Raw genomic sequence first — 20,053 nt, forward strand, 5'->3', positions numbered from 1 at the left:
ATTGGAGGGGCGTGGGAGTGTGTGTGTGTGTGTGTGTGTGGGAGTGTGTGTGGGTGTGTGTGTCCGAATGAGGCCTTTGTTCTGTTTTGGTGCTACCTTGTTAACACGGGAAGCGGCGAGCAAGTATGGAATATATATACAATATACGAAACATTGGAAATGTATTTCGAGATGATGTGAGATGTGATCACGTAGTTTATATTTCCTGATATTTTTCAAGAACTGATGACCGGGTCGTTGAGTGGGGACCAGCGACCTGTCTGCACGACGGACGCAGCCAAGATCTTCAATCAACGTGTCCGCCTCCCTGGGAGACGTTCATGCTCACCTTAGGAACATTACACACACACACACACACACACACACACACTGTATGCAGGCAGGATAGGGCGACATGATTCAGTATCTAACGTTTTCTCTGGCTCTCGGCCACTGTGAGGGCAACTCATGTGGTATAACCAAGAAATATAGATTTTCTTGATGTCTCGGGTGGCCCAGTGTGGCCCTGAAGGTGGCACTCAGTTACTGAAGACTCATAAGTTCCATTGCTCTACACAAAAATAATCTAGAATCATTTTAAGTGTATGAAAGTACCTTTTCGCTCTATATTTTACCGAAATTCTCACATAATTCCTTGGAGAATAAAACGACTGTATGGTTCTCAGTTACAATAGTTCATAAAGTGTGAGGTATCATCTACCAGTGACAACCTCCTCGTCTGTGTTGATCATGCAGCAGCAGAGAGTCAAGATGCCAGCTGCTACAGGTACTTGTATCTTGGTCGCCAGTCCTCGCTGCCATCCAGGATGTCCCATCAACCATCTTGAACCTTTATATTCGAGATCCAGTTCACCTTACAGGGCCGTATTTCCTGAGTCTGTCTTGGGACTCATTTTTTCAGACCTTCCCTCGCTGTTTTCTATAACATTTCTCAGGGCTATGTTATGAGAACTTGCTCGAGTTATCTTCTGTGATTTATCGAGGATATTTCCTTTATCTGTTGGGTCATTTATCGTAAGCTATCAGGACGCTTCCTCCAAATCTGTCATGAGCCATGTTAGCTAAGTCTCTCTTAAGTATTTCAACTATTTGGCTATATTATGAGAGCCGCTCATGGATATATTGTGGCAACGTGTCATATATGTATCATCTGAACCTGCGTGTGTGTGTGTGTCTGTGTTTGTGTGTGTGTGTGTGTGTGTGTCTATCATGCTTCATCGAGGTAACTTAGGGGCATAAAACTGAGCCTTTGTGGAAGACTCGTTGTTTCCCTCATCTTTCTGTTGCCTGATTTGGAAAGTTTACACAACATGGAGGATCTTTTATGCCCAGCTTCCACTCCTCTCAGTCGCGTCGTTGCCTTGCTCGCCCAGGATACCGAGGTAGTATGCCCCTCCCCCCCCCAATCCCCCTCCCTCACATATTATATGTGAAAACGTTTAAGTTAGATGCACAAGGTATGGAAATATTGCTCTTACATATACACAAGGAAGTGTATGGTTAAGAATCCATAATTTATTTCATGTTTTGAGAGAGTTCGGAATATAAAGTAATTAGGGTAAACTAATAGAAATATTGAAGATATGCATAAACTGGAATGTCTTTCACCTAGAAGTTATTGGCGAGTGGTAGGTGAGAGGTTTGTGAGATGTGCCTTGATCTGTCCTCTCCCGTGATGAGGAACTGTGTTTCTCAGTCACGTTCTCACAACAGATGGCAAATCTTTCTCTTCCCTTTTTTGTCGGGGAGTCAGCCAGCTACTGCCACCCGCCCCTCCTCCAACTGTGTGGCTACAGCTTGTATTGTGTCATTTGTTCCGTCACACATTATCCTGTATTGCTCGTGTCTTCTCCCTCCTGTCATCCCTTGACCTGCTGCATTCCATCTTTTTTTTTGTTGAATTTTTCTGGAGTTGTGCATGTAGCGTTCGTGCCTTTACTTGGATGACGTTTTTATCCTAAGCTCTGAATATAGTTTTCTTGTTTCATTTGATTCTGTTCTTGTTTATCATGTTATGTTCTGTCTCTTCCCTTTTCTTCTATTGTCTTGTTATTCGTTTCAGTGTTTTCTTCAGCTTCGTAACCCAGCCTCCTCAGTCTTCTTGTCTTTTCCGTCGTAGGTATGACATGTTATGGTCCAGCTTCGCCATGTCATATCATGGTTTGTCTTGCTGTTGTCTGTCATACGTTATCTTGACATGACTTTCAATATCTCACTCATCCTTGTACTTTCATGTCAAGTTCTGCTCAAAGTTGTTTTGCCAAGCCTTATCGTATCAAGGTTCACCTTGTCTCATCCTCTTAACTGTTCCATTTCTTCAAGTGTCTTGGTCTTGCCTTATCCATCTTTCTTTCACGCAACTAAGATGACGATGCTAATTGGAACACTTGAGAATAAGATCAGTGATAATAGATACCAGAAAGACTGCGAGAAATGAGAGGAGAAAACACTTAGGAATGAGGAAAGAAACTAATGACGATGAAGGGTGAGAGGAGCGAACGTAAGAATATGAGAGGAAGATAGTATAAATATGAGGATGAGAATATATTTAAAGAGAAAACACCTGACAAGAATATATATCAAAATGAAAAGTTCAAGAATTGAGCTTAAAAAAAAAAACCGAGATTGAGAATACCTGCTGGGATGTTCTACACGAGGAAGAAAAGGTGAGGGAGCCCACATGAAACAGGGCCATCTATGTAAACCTAACTTGAAAGTATACACAGAGGGTACCTGAGGACCTTCCTGAAGGGACACGAGGGGACTTAAGGATATAGTTAAATCAGAGACAAATACCTGATGAATAAACGAAAGGACGACTCGAGGACCTGCCTGAAGAAGATATTATGAGGAAATCCTACCAGAGAAACAGAAGCAAATACCTGGAGACATTTGCTGAAGCAAAAACGCTCAGTAGAATTGCATCAAGAAAAGCCATTAAAGTCACTTACCTCAAAAAGACGAAAAGGTTGGGCAGGGAGGGAAGGAGGCTAACGGCCCAGGCTGCCAACACCAGGTTCTTGGCACTGATGAAGGGGTTGAGCGGTCTCACCACCGCCTCATGCCGGTCGATAGCGATGGCAACGAGCATGTAGTTACTGGAGGTGATGGCGAAGGTGGAGACCACCTTGTACAGCTTACAGGCCGTGTTGGAGAGGTACCAGTGCATGTCCAGCACCTCCCACATCAGCTGACCTGCGGCCCAGAAGCCAGGAACGTTATAGAAGGAAAATCAAAGGTATAAAGAAACGTTTTTATTTTTCTACCTAGAGTCAGTCAGCCTGTTAGTGAGAAGGGAGGTCGTTAGAGCCCTTTGTTGATTCGCTCGTTAACTGAAATATCAGCTGCCCATCAGGGATGAGAGGAGTCATTAGTGCTCAGCGGCGGGACTTCGTTTTACACTACAAAATTTATCATTCTATAAAGTATGGCAGAGAGCTGGGCAGTGGGCTGGGCAGCCTGGGCTGGGCAGCCTGGGCTGGGCAGCCTGTGCTGGGCAGCCTGGGCTGGGCAGCCTGGGCTGGGCAGCCTGGGCTGGGTAGCCTGGGCTGGGCAGCCTGTGCTGGGCAGCCTGGGCTGGGCAGCCTGGGCTGGGCAGCCTGGGCTGGGCAGCCTGGGCTGGGCAGTGGGCTGGGCAGCCTGTGCTGGGGACGTAATCAGTGTTATGCATTTCTAGTTTTTCAGTCGGCCTGGTGCTGATGCCTCGAGGTTGTGTGAGGAACTGTGCCTTACCGACTAATCTTTGAGGCATGACTGATGCCTCGCAGACCACCTGATGGGTAGGGATTACATCTAAACAGCAGACATGTTGTAGGTCATAGATGGCTTTTCTGGCTGCCCAGGACACATGCATGAACTGGTCCCTGAAGAGAGAATAGATGCTGACTAGTGGACACAGTGTACCCGTACAACATGGCTGTATGGTATGGTGTAGTTATACAGTGTGACCATACGGTATGATATGGCTATCAAGTAATTCTGTAAACGTTCTACTCTGGTTAACGTAACACCACGAGAACATCAACGGTGGATACATCAGTGCCTACGACGACCACCACCTTCTGTGTCCTCCTTCACTACAGCTAACTGATATCACACATTAACATCCGAGCACGACGGTACGACCCTGCAGCACTACATCTGGATCACGGAACACGACGGTACGACCCTTCAGCACTACACCTGGATCACGGAACACGACGGTACGACTTCTGGGAATGCTAGTGTGAGTTTTGACCTGACCTAACCCTTTGGGGTCAGATCAAAGGACACACCCCATACCCATGGTTCGTCCCGTTGTTCCCAGAGGTCGTTCAGTCTTGCTCACAGGATTAAAACTCTTAAATACTTTGATGTATTCCCAACAAGGAACACGAATTTCCAGAGAATCTTGTTCACTACAGCCAGGAGCCGCACGCAGAACCTGCACCTTCACCTCGGTACCTGATTTACGAACATGTTATGCTGAAGAATACGTTGTGTGGGTGGGCGGCGAGGAACCTTCTCATGGTACTGGCTGTGGGAAGCTCCAACATTACTTCCTCCTGGCTGGCACGACGCCCTCTGCCCGGGCTCATCATATTGGTTAATATATTCCATATCGACAGCTCGCGTAATGCAAGGGAAAATGGGAAACCATTTCTGATCTACGCTGCTTTGACCTTTGACCAATGAGAGCTGGGTCAATAGTTCTCATATATTTATAATCTTTTTCTTATATTTTTGATGATGGTGAGAGAATATTTTCAGTCCATCAACGAGGTAAACATGTTAATGAGAGTGTTTTTATAATGACTTGAAAGTCATACCTTCAAAGAGAGAAACAATTCTTTACACGTACGATATATAAATATATATAAATATATATATATATATATATATATATATATATATATATATATATATATATATATATATATATATATATATATATATATATATATATATATATATATATATATATATATATATATATGAACCTTGGGGAAGCGTATGATGGAGATGACAGAGAGGCCACATAAATGGTGCCATGACTATACGGTGCTGGAGGAAAAACTACGTGAGGCAGTGAAGTGTTATACTGGGAGAGTAGGGCATACATGCGAGTAGGAACGGAGGATGACGAGTGGTTACAAGTGAAGGAGGATCTACGTCAAGGGCGCGTGGGATTACAATGGCACCATAACTGTTATATCTATATATCGATGGGATAATGAGGGAGCTAAATGCGGGGGTTCTGAAGAGATGGCTAAGTGTACAGCATCCTTAGAGTAGGATTCTTAGAGTTCTGGTGCGGACATGAGAGAGAAACTGCAGAAGCTGGAGTCTGATTTTGGGAGAGTATATGAAAGGAGAAAATTAAGAGTAAATATTAATGAATGTAGGATATTGAGACATAGCAATGAGAGAGACATGATGTTATGAGTGAGTTTGAATGAAGAGAACTTGGAGAGCTTTAGATACCTGGAAGTGGCACGGGCTGAAACTATGGGAACATATGGTGGGAGACGGGGCAGAGGTCCTGCGTGCACTGAAGAGTGTGCAAAAGGGGAAGTCATTATCTGTGGGACAAAGATGGGTATATCTGATGATAGATTATTCTCGAAGTTGTTGTGTGGGTGTGAGTCTTGGGCCCTGAATAAAAAAAGAATGCAAACTGTTGGACGTGTATGGAATGAAACGCCTGAGGGTAATGTGTGGAGTGAGGAGGGTCGATCGTGTAGTGAATGGGAGTGTTAGAGAGATGTGTGGCAGCGAGCCGAGTATGGATGAGAGAGCTCTCAGCAAACCTTGTTAAACATCACAAATTATGAATGAATGATGAACACGAGATGATCACGTGATGAACACATCATATTTCATTACTATTCTTAACTCATGAATGACTTATAAGTTGTCTTGTAACTGCTGAAGCATCAGCATTATATCTTTTATAGTATTGTTGTGTGAATACCTTTATAACCGTATCAAAGATAATAGGAACACCTTCCGAAAACTTTACAAAGCCAAATAACCATTTACTGTTTTCTGTCGGTAAGACTTATCAATGTAATGTTAGAAAACGTTCAGAAAAACAGGGAGGATTTTAGACGACAGGGATCAACTCTTATCACTCTCTTGTTTACAGTGACAGGGGAAGGAAATGTGAGTAAGAGCAAATGTCGGATGGAACTTATTGAAAGAGAAAGAGACGTTGGAGAAGGTGATAGTGGGACGAAGGGGGAAAGATACGAAGTGAGAGTAACGTTAAAAGAGAGAGTTAGAGATAGAGGGTGAGAAGGGCTGATGTGAGAGGCAGGGAGTCTTGTGAGAGGCAGGGAGATGTGTGAGTGGCAGAAAAAGTTTTAAGAGGTTGGGTTTTGACATGAGGAACTTTTTAGAAGGACGAGAGATGAACTAGAAAGTGGTAAATAAGAGAGAGGGGAGAGAGAGAGAGAGAGAGAGAGAGAGAGAGAAGAGAGAGAGAGAGAGAGAGAGAGAGAGAGAGAGAGAGAGAGAGAGAGAGAGAGAGAGAGAGAGAGAGAGAGAGAGAGAGAGAGATTCAGCAGCAGAAGCCCCAGCAACATGCTGAGAACAGACACTGTGTATATTCCATATCTTGAACCTGGATGGATCCAAGAGGATCCGTGTTCATCTACAGGATCTGGATGGATGTAAGAGGACGTGGACCTGGATGGATCTAAAAAGTCCGAAGTGGACCTGGAGGACCCAGCTGGATCTAGCTAGATTTGGATGGACTTTGGGAGGATCTGGAGGGAACTGGGAGGGATCTGGGTAGATCTGAGAGGACTTGTGTTGATCAGGAAAAGCCTGTGTTGACCTGGGTGGACTTGGGTAGACCTGGTAAGGCCTGTGTTGACCTGGGTGGACTTGGGTAGATCTGGTAAGTCCTGTGTTGACCTGGGTGGACTTGGGTAGATCTGGTAAGTCCTGTGTTGACCTGGGTGGACTTGGGTAGATCTGGTAAGTCCTGTGTTGACCTGGGTGGACTTGGGTAGATCTGGTAAGGTCTGTGTTGACCTGGGTGGACCTGAGTAGGCTTTGGGTGCGTCTGAGAGAATGAGGCTGCGTCTGGAAGGACGTGGGTGTATCTGAGAGGACCTGGGAAGCACAACAGCTGCTGCGCTCGAGATACGTCACACGAGAACCGAGATGTTGCTCAAGCACGAGCAGAGGGAGGGAGGGAGGGAGGCAGGGCCACGTGAAGAACCAGAGGGGAGCCAACAGCTTTGAAAAGAATAGGATGATATTAGTGAACATTCTTGCTCCTGGCAGGGATGGATCCTTCTCTATGATCGTCCTGGTCCTGGCAGGGATGGATCCTTCTCTATGATCGTCCTGGTCCTGGCAGGGATGGATCCTTCTCTATGATCGTCCTGGTCCTGGCAGGGATGGATCTTTCTCTGTGGACGTCCTGATCCTGGCAGGGATGGATCCTTCTCTATGGACGTCCTGGTCCTGGCAGGGATGGATCCTTCTCTATGATCGTCCTGGTCCTGGCAGGGATGGATCCTTCTCTATGGACGTCCTGGTCCTGGCAGGGATGGATCCTTCTCTATGGACGTCCTGGTCCTGGCAGGGATGGATCTTTCTCTGTGGACGTCCTGATCCTGGCAGGGATGGATCCTTCTCTATGGACGTTAGCCATGTCTGGCACGAGGCAAAATGTTGGAGCCTACGTTCGCCTGTCCATCTCACGTGAGACTCCTGGCTGCCAAGCTATTTTTTTCGTTTAAGAAAAGAACAGAAACGATGATATGGACAAGATGAGAAGAGGGAAATAGAGAATGAGACAGACAGATAGACATGAAAAGAAAAAGAGGAAAATTGTGAGGGAAACAGAAAAAAAGGCAAACAGACAGACAGGAAACAGATGCACTTGGTCGACTCTACGTATCATACAACCAGTACAGTTGGTCGACACCAGTCACCATCATACGACCAGTACAGATGGTCGACACTGGTCGTCATCATACAACCAGTACAATTGGTCGACACCAGTCACCATCATACGACCAGTACAGATGGTCGACACTGGTCGTCATCATACAACCAGTACAGTTGGTCGATACCGGTCGTCATCATACGACCAGTACAGTTGGTCGACACCAGTCACCATCGTACGACCAGTACAGTACGTTTTTAAGGTCGAAATCTCACTTTTCACGAGGCGCGTCGAGGTCTAGCCACTTTGGACCAAGTGTCACATGTCGGTCGCTTATTTTCAACTTCAGTTTGACTCCTACTGACTCCAGGATCTATACTCCTCTCTCTCTCTCTCTCTCTCTCTCTCTCTCTCTCTCTCTCTCTCTCTCTCTCTCTCTCTCTCTCTCTCTCTCTCTCTCTCTCTCTCTCTCTCTCTCTCTCTCTGAGAGTTAAATGACCCATCGACGGCGAACATGTCCCAGTCAAGAGCACCAATTAGTTTCAGAGATCTCGGTCTCGAGTCGATGGGAGGACGTCAGAGGGAGACAGACGTGTCTACATCAAAGTGAGCGTTGGTAAGGTCGCCTCATACTCCTCCTCTCCGTCGGGACCCTCTCAGCTACTAATCTGGCCAGAATCCAGTTAGAGCTGCTGTCAGCCCTTCCAGGAACCTGAGGGGTTCCAACACCACCGTCCAGTGAGTGAGGCTTGCGACCCAGAACACTCCTCAGCCGGGGAACCATCTATCGACCATCACAGGACTACATCCAGCAACAGTGTTTGTGCCTGGCGGAGAAGTATGATGGCAGAGATAGAAAGACGGAGAGAGAGAGAGAGAGAGAGAGAGAGAGAGAGAGAGAGAGAGAGAGAGAGAGAGAGAGAGAGAGAGAGAGAAGTAACATATGGCTGTAATCTATCAAAAAAAAGAAAAAGAACACATGAAGAAGTTGAAAACCTGAGCATTCCAGCAGAGACGGTGGACGATATATACCGTAAAGTAGATTCATCGTAACAAGATTAAAGTTCAGCAGACACATCTCCAGGAAACTCCTCCAGCAGACGCAGACCCAAGCACCTCCAGGTAACTTGAAGACTAAGTGAGGTCGAGGTTGCTGACGCCATGTTACCTGACAGCGAGCTGAGTGCTGGAGGCGGTGGTACTTGGGAGGTGATGGTCATAGTGGGGTTGGGTAGTAGCAGTGGGATGGTGGTGATGGTGGTGATGGTGGTGATGGTGGTGATGGTGTTGGTGTCTATGTTGGAGGTTGCGTACTGTGCTGGTGTTCGAGACGTGAGACAATAAGGACGACAAACACACATAGAGATGTAGAGACGTGTCGTGAGAAATGAGACGAGAAGAGACAAAAGATGAGTCAGAGATGATATGCACCGAAAATGGATCTTTAAGATATGTTGGGAACGTGTTGACTACGAGGCAAGAGAATGTCATAACTCAACAAGGAAGTTACCTCGTCCGAGCAATGTTACAAATGCCCTCGTAAAACCCACTCTGTTGGCCGTAAGATCCATTCTTCGTGTTTCCTCCTCCGCTCGTCTCTGTTCATCGTCTCACATCCCAGTCTGACTCCCTCCCTCCCTCCCTCATTCCACCAGGCACTAAACACACCTTTACTACAGCCATCCACACCTCGGGAGCTACACTCTCCTGGGGCAAGTGTAGAACAAAGGACGAGCAACCACACCCCGCCTCACCCCTCTGAGTGCCTCTCCACAATCCTCGAGTGCCTTTCACTAACGTTCAGTGTCTGTCAGTAGCAGTAAGTGCCCCTGAGTCTCCACTCGCTCTTTGATTACCCTAAAGTGAATCTGAAGGTATTCAAATGGTTCTGATTATCTAAATATTTGTGTGTACCTCAGAGTGTTAACCGACACCCTCGAGTGTTTCTCAGTCTTACTAAATGCTAAATAGTTTTTCTGAATACTTATAATGGAGTTTATATTTTCTATCGTTTCTGAAATCCTGTGAATACTTTGAAGTGCCCTGGAACAGCTTAAGACAATTCTTAACATTTATGGGAGTTTTTTTTTATCATACGTTTAATACAATTCCAGACAATTCTTGATGCTTTTCAAAGCCCTTAATCCTTCTGACTGTTCCCAGTGACCGCGTATATCCTTGGGTACATCTGAGAGCTTCTGAGTGCCTTTGCCTTAGCATATGACAGGCTCTGAAAGCTTGTCCCTTGGGTGCATTGTGCCTCGACCCCCACCTCTGCTGCACGCTCAGCAGAGACAAAAGCATCACCAGGGGAGAGACGGTGAAGTTCTCAAAGAGAATCAAAAGGGAGACTTCCTACGTTAGTCCGTCAGCGATGCTGAAGTGCCAACACTGACGTTTAGAGAAAGCTGCTGCAGGAGGAGGAGGAGGAGGAGGAGGTGCTCTGAGTAAAGACATTTGCAGGAGTGTGGTCAGGTGGGTTCCCTGTGTAGGTACTGTGTCAGGGAGCGGAGGTGAGAAACAGATCCTGGAACTGATGATCTGGGTAGAGCGCCTGATGATTTCTTTAGGATCAGTAAGATGGAGAACCTGGGGACTCCATCACCCCCACTGACCCTGTGGGTCACACTGGATTCTCTTCAGTAAAGGACGTCAGGTTTAGGATAATATGTCATGACCTTGTGTGTCACGTGATGACAGGTCATTGTAAACAAGTCACGTCATTGCTAAAGACGTATAACCGTTATAGAGAGGTCACTGCTACAGCCAGGTCATCACAACAGACACATGACAGACACAGGTCACTGCTACAGCCAGGTCATCACAACAGACACATGACAGACACAGGTCACTGCTACAGCCAGGTCATCACAACAGACACATGACAGTTAGACACAGGTCACTGCTACAGCCAGGTCATCACAACAGACACATGACAGTTAGACACAGGTCACTGCTACAGCCAGGTCATCACAACAGACACATGACGGTTAGACACAGGTCACTGCTACAGCCAGGTCATCACAACAGACACATGACAGACACAGGTCACTGCTACAGCCAGGTCATCACAACAGACACATGACAGTTAGACACAGGTCACTGCTACAGCCAGGTCATCACAACAGACACATGACAGTTAGACACAGGTCACTGCTACAGCCAGGTCATCACAACAGACACATGACGGTTAGACACAGGTCACTGCTACAGCCAGGTCATCACAACAGACACATGACAGACACAGGTCACTGCTACAGACAGGTCATCACAACAGACACATGACAGACACAGGTCACTGCTACAGCCAGGTCATCACAACAGACACATGACAGACACAGGTCACTGCTACAGACAGGTCATCACAACAGACACATGACAGACACAGGTCACTGCTACAGACAGGTCATCACAACAGACACATGACAGACACAGGTCACTGCTACAGCCAGGTCATCACAACAGACACATGACAGACACAGGTCACTGCTACAGACAGGTCATCACAACAGACACATGACAGACACAGGTCACTGCTACAGCCAGGTCATCACAACAGACACATGACGGTTAGACACAGGTCACTGCTACAGCCAGGTCATCACAACAGACACATGACAGACACAGGTCACTGCTACAGACAGGTCATCACAACAGACACATGACAGACACAGGTCACTGCTACAGACAGGTCATCACAGCGACAGGCCACTGCTATATGTAGACTGAGGAACACTACAGTTATATGGCTGGTACAGAAATAGCCGCAACAGACAGATGACTGTCACAACAGGAGAATGTACCAAGTGATCACAACATACAGGTGAAAACTTGAGAAAGTTAGACGTTATAGTGGCGGACGGAGGAGAATAACTGCCAGAAACAAATGACTCTCGTAAACATGTAGACGTCACAGATAGAAGACCCGGCAGACAGACCACTGGTAGTAATGATGTCACAACAGTCAAGACAAAAATAAACAAGAAAGTTTAAGTTTCCTAAAGTGGCAGGACTCATGTGGAATGTTGTATATCATCATGAGGAAATGATAATAATCGGTGTAAAGGAAGTAGAATACAAAACTAAACATAGTTAAAAGAAACGTATTATGAAAAGATAAATGGGAGATACAGGTACTAGCCCTAAACAGATAACAGGGAAATAGATAAAAAAGAAATGTTCTGAACAGATGATACTCAGATAACTAGTTTTCAACAGATAACAAGGAAAAAAAGAAACTTCTCCCAAACAGATTAATTGGAGATAAGATATTAGTTTTGTACATATAACTTGGAGATCAAGAAACTTGTCCTGAACAGATGGTATGAGGTATAATGTAATCAGTTTTCTTGACAGACACCTCGAGGTATACGTCTATGTGGAACAGAGAGAAAATAACTTGGAGCACAAGAGGGCAATCTTCAACAGACACCTCGGGAGACAGAGAAACCAATCCTCACCACATACCTGATGGTACAGACGAACCAGCATGGAACCAATCCTCACCACATACCTGATGGTACAGACGAACCAGCATGGAACAAATAACCGAATTTAAAGAGAAGAAACGTCTTGAGCAAATTACTCGAGAAGCAGAGAATCCAATCCTGAGGCAATGCCTTGTGGGACGTCTTAGATAACAAGGAGAGGTTTTCTTTAGCCTTGGGAACCTTGCGGGAATTGGTCTGGTTGTGTCAGGTATCGAGTCAGTGAAATCTATTTCCCTTATTTTTATAATGTTTTTTTTGAAATGGGGAAACAACTGCAGGAGGAGGACGAACAGGGCCCAACTGCGAACAACAAAACACTTAAGGACCTCAGAGTTGTATAAGAATACACACGATTACTTCCTCTTTAATCAGCTGTTGTTTATCTACGTATTTTCACCCACGAATTTTGGGTTTGTTGAACTCACTGTGATAACCATCTGGTACATGATCTAACTTTCATAAAATCATCAGAAGTCGTTATTGTCTTCACATCATTGTTTTAAACTTTAATATCCTGAAGCTTTTTTAATGAGACAACCAAGGTACTAGCCTGGTTGATGTGGCTCCTCACCCCCTGGGTGTAGATCTCTCTCCTGGATCCAAATCCACTCCCTTGATCCCTCATCCTTGATCCTTGCTTCATATCTTCACTCCCTGGTCCACATTTTTTCTCTCCCTGGCTCAGATCCACATAACCAGATCCCGATCCTCTCTCCCTGATCCAGATCCTCTCTCCCTGATCCAGATCCTCTCTCCCTGATCCAGATCCTCTCTCCCTGATTCATTTTCTCTCTCCCTAATCCACAATCTATTTTTAGAATCCAGGTCCAAAACCCTAGATACAGGTCCTGACTCCCAGGTCCAGACTTCAGCTCTCATATACAGGTCACAACTCCCATATACAGATGCCGACCTCCGGACACAGGGTTGTGCCCCCCAGATATTTTTTCTTGTGTGCCAAACGTTCGACTTATAAAGAAGTCCTCACTGAGGCCAGAACTTTAATGAACCATAATAACAGATAAAGAACTAAGGAGACGAGATGGAAGTTTACATAATTTGGAGAAAATGAAAAAAAATGCCATTCAGAACCGGAAAGATCATAGATGTTATTGAAGGAGAGGGAGAGAACGAGAAACAAAAACAAACATTACCAGGATAAGTATATGGTGCGTGTGGTGAGATGCTGAGGGTAGCGCCGTATCCCAGGGTTAATGGGGCAGATATAAGACGAGTAATCTCCTAGTCTTGGCTGAAGCGCCACACCTTCCTTACCAACAACCCATAAACCCTTAGCCCTGGAGGGATCTCCTTGTTCTCTGTACTTGATACCTTTGAGAAGTGGCTGGGTTTGGCCAGCCACTGTGGATGACCCCCCTGGTTGTCTAGAGGAGATCCTCACCTTCTGGAGTGCCAAGTGACTGTCATATTATGTCACGCAACCCTACAAGAGTCAGGCAACACCCTGTGGTATTCTCCACCAGTGTCACTCTCCTCCAGGACAGGTCCATCCCTGTACTCTTCTTTTCAATGCGCAGGCTGCCTCCTCCTGGGATGTGTATAACCACGAACATTGCCTTACGAACTCAGTTTAGCGTGGAATCGTCAGCACGGTAAACAGGCCAGTACTTACCTGGTTATGCTAAACGTTTGATGTATGATATCTGTGTGGTGTGGTGTATCTCTGTGAGTCTCGCGAGGTTCTTATGAATCTTATGACCGTCTTTATAATTGTCTTGTCTTGTTTTCAGTTCTCGTGCCTGGCCAAGCGCAGTATCCAATATCTGTTCTTATGTCTGTCATCTTCAGTAATCATCAGTTACCAACTGGTGTATGCTTAAGTTATCTTCAGTTCTTAACAGATAACAATAGGTGTACACTTAGGTAAATCCCACATGTTCTGTTCATCCCTTGGCAGTTTTCTTTGAATCACATGAGATCCAGCTGGTGTTCTAGTGTTATCATAACTCCCGACCCAGATCGACAGTTACAACAATATAACATTGAAAAATAATATTGAATTACCTTCAGTCAGTTTTTTCATGAGGTAAGTTCCTCACATCCCTGAAGGTGAAGCCTCAGGTTGGTCTCCAGGTTCTCAGATCCAGATTGTTGCTCTGCCAGAGAGTTACTCACTCAGCTCTCCACCTTCCTCCTCGTAGCTGTAATCTCCACCACCTACACCTGGCATGGCCATCCGACATGATCTACACCATTACTGAAAGCTCTTTGTTCGAGCAGTCACTTTATAACACGTGTGTGTGTGTGTGTGTGTGTGTGTGTGTGTGTGTGTTTGTGTGTTTGTAAAACCTCTCATACCGAAAACAAATAAGACAAACATATATGACGGCCCAACATTTCTAGGAAGCAAGGACCATTATACCATGTACCACCAGGAGAAATAAGAGACCTGCATGGAACAACTACAGGAACATTTAAAAGAAAACTTGACACTTGGCTGAAATCAATCCCAGATGAACCAAGAACAGATGATCATGTAATGCAGGCGGCAGCTGAGAGAAACAGTTTGATACATCAAACAAGACGTGTGCTGAGCGCTAGCCCTGCCTTCTGGGCTAAATCTCGTCGTAGGTACTAGTAGGTAGGTAGGTAATCGTATGTAGCTTATCGTAGGTAGGTACTCGTCCTGGTCACCCATCCGCCTTTCCCACATACCCACCACCCTCCTACCGACGCCCCCATCCCCGGCCGCCCACCCCATCCTCCTATCGACGCCCCCACCCCCGGCCGCCCACTCCACCGTCCTACTGACGCCCCCATCCCCGGCCACCCACTCCCCTTCCCCCTCCCCGTCGTGGGCGTCTCTATATTGTCAGAGTAAATAGTTCACAGCAACTGTCCCTAGAACTGCATCTCTCTCTCTCTCTCTCTCTCTCTCTCTCTCTCTCTCTCTCTCTCTCTCTCTTTCCAGTATAATGCATCCACACATAGAGCACTGTATACTGTACCAGCAGTATTGATTCTAAATGTATTTCTCTTTCAATTCCCGTAAATCGTCTTTGTTGACTTGATATTAATCTGGTTAAAGCAAATTTGTGAAAAGGGATGAACTGGCATCGAGAAAGATATGTAGAGAGAGAAATATATATATATATATGAAGGTGAAATCGCACTTCGGTAGGAATTCATGCAATTTTGTTTAACATTTAAATCTCGACAACACTTGATTCCCGCCGTCCAACACCAATCTGTATAGACCAAGCACTGTCTGCTTGTCTGGTCGTAACCGTTGTAAGGGAGAGTGATTAAGGAGGGTCACGTGACGGGGGTTGACCTGGGTAGCTGGGTGTGTCTTGAACAACTTTTTTATGCTTTCGTGTTTTGTCTATTCTCTCATAATGATTTAGTTAAAGCTAGGATGGGCTTTAAAATTGCCTGGGGACAAATCAAAGTTCTTAGTATTAGCAATTAAGACAGATTCAGTGACGTTGCGTGTGACATAATCAGGAGATGGGTATAGAATAACGGGATTTTCAAGATCTATGGCCAGGGTGATCATTTTCATGACAATGTTTAGCGATCGCAGTTTTGTGGTCATCCGTGCGTACTGCATGACGGTGCCAATAACACATCTCCGTTACAGTTTTACCTGTCTGGCCTATATAAATATATTTACATGCCTTGCATTTGACGACGTAAACACTCCCAATTGTTGCATGATTTGGCTTGCTATTTATCAAGGTCTTACTGATGATGTTATCATACTGGAAAGTAACATTACAAGCACTGTTTTTTAGAACATGTCTTAGATTAGCTAAGTTGGGAGAATAGGGCAACACTAAACATTTAGACTTTTGTTACAAGAAGCATAAAATGTCTTCCTAGCTTTCCAGTAAGCTTTGTTCACAAATGAATTGGGATAATATAACTGTCTAAAGATACGTCTTGTATTATTACATTCATCTACCAGGCTTAAGGAATCACTACAGATACGTGATCCCACAGGCCTGGTAGATGAATGTAGTCATATATGACATACAACATATGTACAAAAAAATAAAACGCACATACATTCAACCATACATACATAGAAAGACACACTGAAAAGAGCGAAAGAAATACAGAAACCGTGGCCAACCTCGCCAGAATGTTGTACGTGTGAGAGACAAAGTTCATATAAACATATCTTGAATGTAATCATCATTAATATTCAGCTTCAGCGTACCTTAATTACCTCACGTCCCCTCATACCTCCTCCGCCCCACACCACCTCACCATGTTTGATCTCCTACATCACCATCACATCCAACCTGAAGTGGTGTGATCAGTAGGGGCTTAACGTGCCACCGTCACCAAGGATGAGAGATCTGAGAACAGAAACATCTGAGGATTCAGGGAAGAAGTTGAAGCTGCTACACGCCACATGCGGAGGCTAACACGTCCGCCCGCTGGTAGGATCACCAGGTGGTCAGGTACTTAGTGCATAACGTGATTCAAGGAAGATGTGCTTATGTTGGCGACCTCAGTGTGAAGTGCTAAGGTTGTTGACCACAAAGTGCAGAACTTAGACTGGTGACCTCAGAGTGAATAGATATGTAGAGAGAGAAATATATATATATATGAAGGTGAAATCGCACTTCGGTAGGAATTCATGCAATTTTGTTTAACATTTAAATCTCGACATCACACTTGATTCCCGCCGTCCAACACCAATCTGTATAGACCAAGCACTGTCTGCTTGTCTGGTCGTAACCGTTGTAAGGGAGAGTGATTAAGGAGGGTCACGTGACGGGGGTTGACCTGGGTAGCTGGGTGTGTCTTGAACAACTTTTTTATGCTTTCGTGTTTTGTCTATTCTCTCATAATGATTTAGTTAAAGCTAGGATGGGCTTTAAAATTGCCTGGGGACAAATCAAAGCTCTTAGTATTAACAATTAAGACAGATTCAGTGACGTTGCGTGTGACATAATCAGGAGATGGGTATAGAATAACGGGATTTTCAAGATCTATAGCCAGGGTGATCATTTTCATGACAATGTTTAGCGATCGCAGTTTTGTGGTCATCCGTGCGTACTGCATAAGATAAGATAAGATAAGATAAGATGCTTTATTCGTCAAATTGTTATACAAAATGTAATACAAAATGAAATTCGTTTTGGCTTTAGAGCTCCTTAGTAGTTGTAAAAAAAAAAAAAAAAAAAAAAAAAATTAAAATATTAACAAGAAATATTGCATAGGTTATTTCATATAAAATGTTACTTTGCTATTGTGTACATGCGATATCAGCCTGTCACCATCCCTATCATGAACCATCACCTACAGTTATCATGAAACTTTAAGCTAGAAGTTATAGTGATGATAGATGATTGAAAAGCAGAATGCTTTTAGGTACAAACGACTTTTTGTATCTGTCAGTGCGCAGCTTGGGCAGAGCTAGCCTTCTACCAGATTTAAGATACGTGTAACAATTATGTAACGGATGCGTTACATGCGTTACATGACGGTGCCAATAACACATCTCCGTTACAGTTTTACCTGTCTGGCCTATATGAATGTATTTACATGCCTTGCATTTGACGACGTAAACACTCCCAATTGTTGCATGATTTCGCTTGCTATTTATCAAGGTCTTACTGAAGATGTTATCATACTGGAAAGTAACATTACAAGCAATGTTTTTTAGAACATGTCTTAGATTTGCTAAGTTGGGAGAATAGGGCAACACTAAACATTTAGACTTTTGTTACAAGAAGCATAAAATGTCTTCCTAGCTTTCCAGTAAGCTTTGTTCACAAATGAATTGGGATAATATAACTGTCTAAAGATACGTCTTGTATTATTACATTCATCTACCAGGCTTAAGGAATCACTACAGATAAGTGATCCCACAGGCCTGGTAGATGAATGTAGTCATATATGACATACAACATATGTACAAAAAAATAAAACGTACATACATTCAACCATACATACATAGAAAGACACACTGAAAAGAGCGAAAGAAATACAGAAACCGTGGCCAACATCGCCAGAATGTTGTACGTGTGAGAGACAAAGTTCATATAAACATATCTTGAATGTAATCATCATTAATATTCAGCTTCAGCGTACCTTAATTACCTCACGTCCCCTCATACCTCCTCCGCCCCACACCACCTCACCATGTTTGATCTCCTACATCACCATCACATCCAACCTGAAGTGGTGTGATCAGTAGGGGCTTAACGTGCCACCGTCACCAAGGATGAGAGATCTGAGAACAGAAACATCTGAGGATTCAGGGAAGAAGTTGAAGCTGCTACACGCCACATGCGGAGGCTAACACGTCCGCCCGCTGGTAGGATCACCAGGTGGTCAGGTACTTAGTGCATAACGTGATTCAAGGAAGATGTGCTTATGTTGGCGACCTCAGTGTGAAGTGCTAAGGTTGTTGACCACAAAGTGCAGAACTTAGACTGGTGACCTCAGAGTGAAATACTTAGGTTGGTGACCACAGAATGAAGCAATTAGGTTGGTGACCTTAAAGTCAAGTACTTAGGTTCGTGACCTCAGAGTGACTTTCTTGTGTTGGTGACGTCCCGATGATGTATTTAGATTAGTGACATCAGAGTGATGTACTGACCTATAATGGTGACCAAGAATTATGACCAAGGCTTAAACTGCCAACTTCCCATAGTGAATAGAGGCTAAAGCATCGGTGAAGAATGGTGATAAAGGCGGAAAGAGACGAAGTAGCAGCATAGATCAAGAGAAGGACTTCCCTACATTGCCGAAGCAACACTGACACACCTGCCTGATATGGTGAGCAAGAGAGGAAGAAATGATGGTGATCAAGTGATGAAGCACCTACAGAAGTGACCAGGTAGGTATGACACCTAGGTAGGCTGGTGAACCTACCCAAAATGGTGACCTGGGGTTGGAGCACCTACCTAGGATGGTGACCTGGGGTCGGAGCACTTACCTAGGATGGTGACCTGGGGTCGGAGCACTTACCTAGGATGGTGACCTGGGGTCGGAGCACGTACCTAGGATGGTGACCTGGGGTCGGAGCACGTACCTAGGATGGTGACCTGGGGTCGGAGCACGTACCTAGGATGGTGACGAGGACGACCAACATGTCAGCCATGGTCAGGTTGAGGGTGAGGATGGTCATGCGGCCTCTCTTGCCCCACTTCTGACGGAGGGTCCACATGACCTTGGAGTTCCCCAGCAGCGCCACCAGGAACATCACCCCAAGGATCCCCTGACGCAGTTGCTTGTGGTAGTTGGGCCCCAGCACCTCAGGACGAGCCACTACCTGCAGGCGGAGGAGGCGCTGTTAGTGGCAGAAACATTGTCAGGGTGTTGGTGGTGGTGGAAAGAGGAGGGTTGGTGGAATACTGGCACAAGGGTCATCGGTTATTAACGTTTATTACGTAGCTCAGGTTACATGTTAATGACACTTGGGCAATGATAATTATGCTGACCTACTGCCCTTGGCTTGGCTTAATTATACTCATGTCATAAAAGATCTAAGTATATGACTGTTATTGTCACCTTAAGTATAAATGTCTACAACAAAGGCTATATATACTGCTGCAGATCCTGATAAATGCTTAAAGTTGTACTGCATTATCGGCAGTAGAAGTCCATGATCTTCATCAGATACCTCTGACTCAAAGGATCGACTCATGTACCACAAGACTGTACCGACTTTTCCCAGATTGATGTGACGACC

General features: G+C 45.0%; 1 protein-coding gene across 1 annotated transcript in view; it reads right to left on the reverse strand.

Annotated features, from left to right (window-relative positions):
• The window catches only part of LOC139761737 (cardioacceleratory peptide receptor-like), a 32,184-nt gene extending 12,556 nt beyond the window's left edge, over positions 1-19,628 (reverse strand). The window contains exons 1-2 of the mRNA XM_071686141.1: positions 19,426-19,628; positions 2,952-3,195 (exon numbers count right to left, since the gene is read on the reverse strand). Coding sequence (XP_071542242.1) covers positions 2,952-3,195; positions 19,426-19,564 — 383 coding nt within the window. The 5' untranslated portion in view covers positions 19,565-19,628. The remainder of the gene's footprint in view (positions 1-2,951; positions 3,196-19,425) is intronic.
• Between the last annotated feature and the right edge of the window lie 425 nt (positions 19,629-20,053).

The sequence above is a fragment of the Panulirus ornatus genome, chromosome 41 (genome assembly GCF_036320965.1).
Source record: "Panulirus ornatus isolate Po-2019 chromosome 41, ASM3632096v1, whole genome shotgun sequence".
Taxonomy (NCBI): Eukaryota; Metazoa; Arthropoda; class Malacostraca; order Decapoda; family Palinuridae; genus Panulirus; species Panulirus ornatus.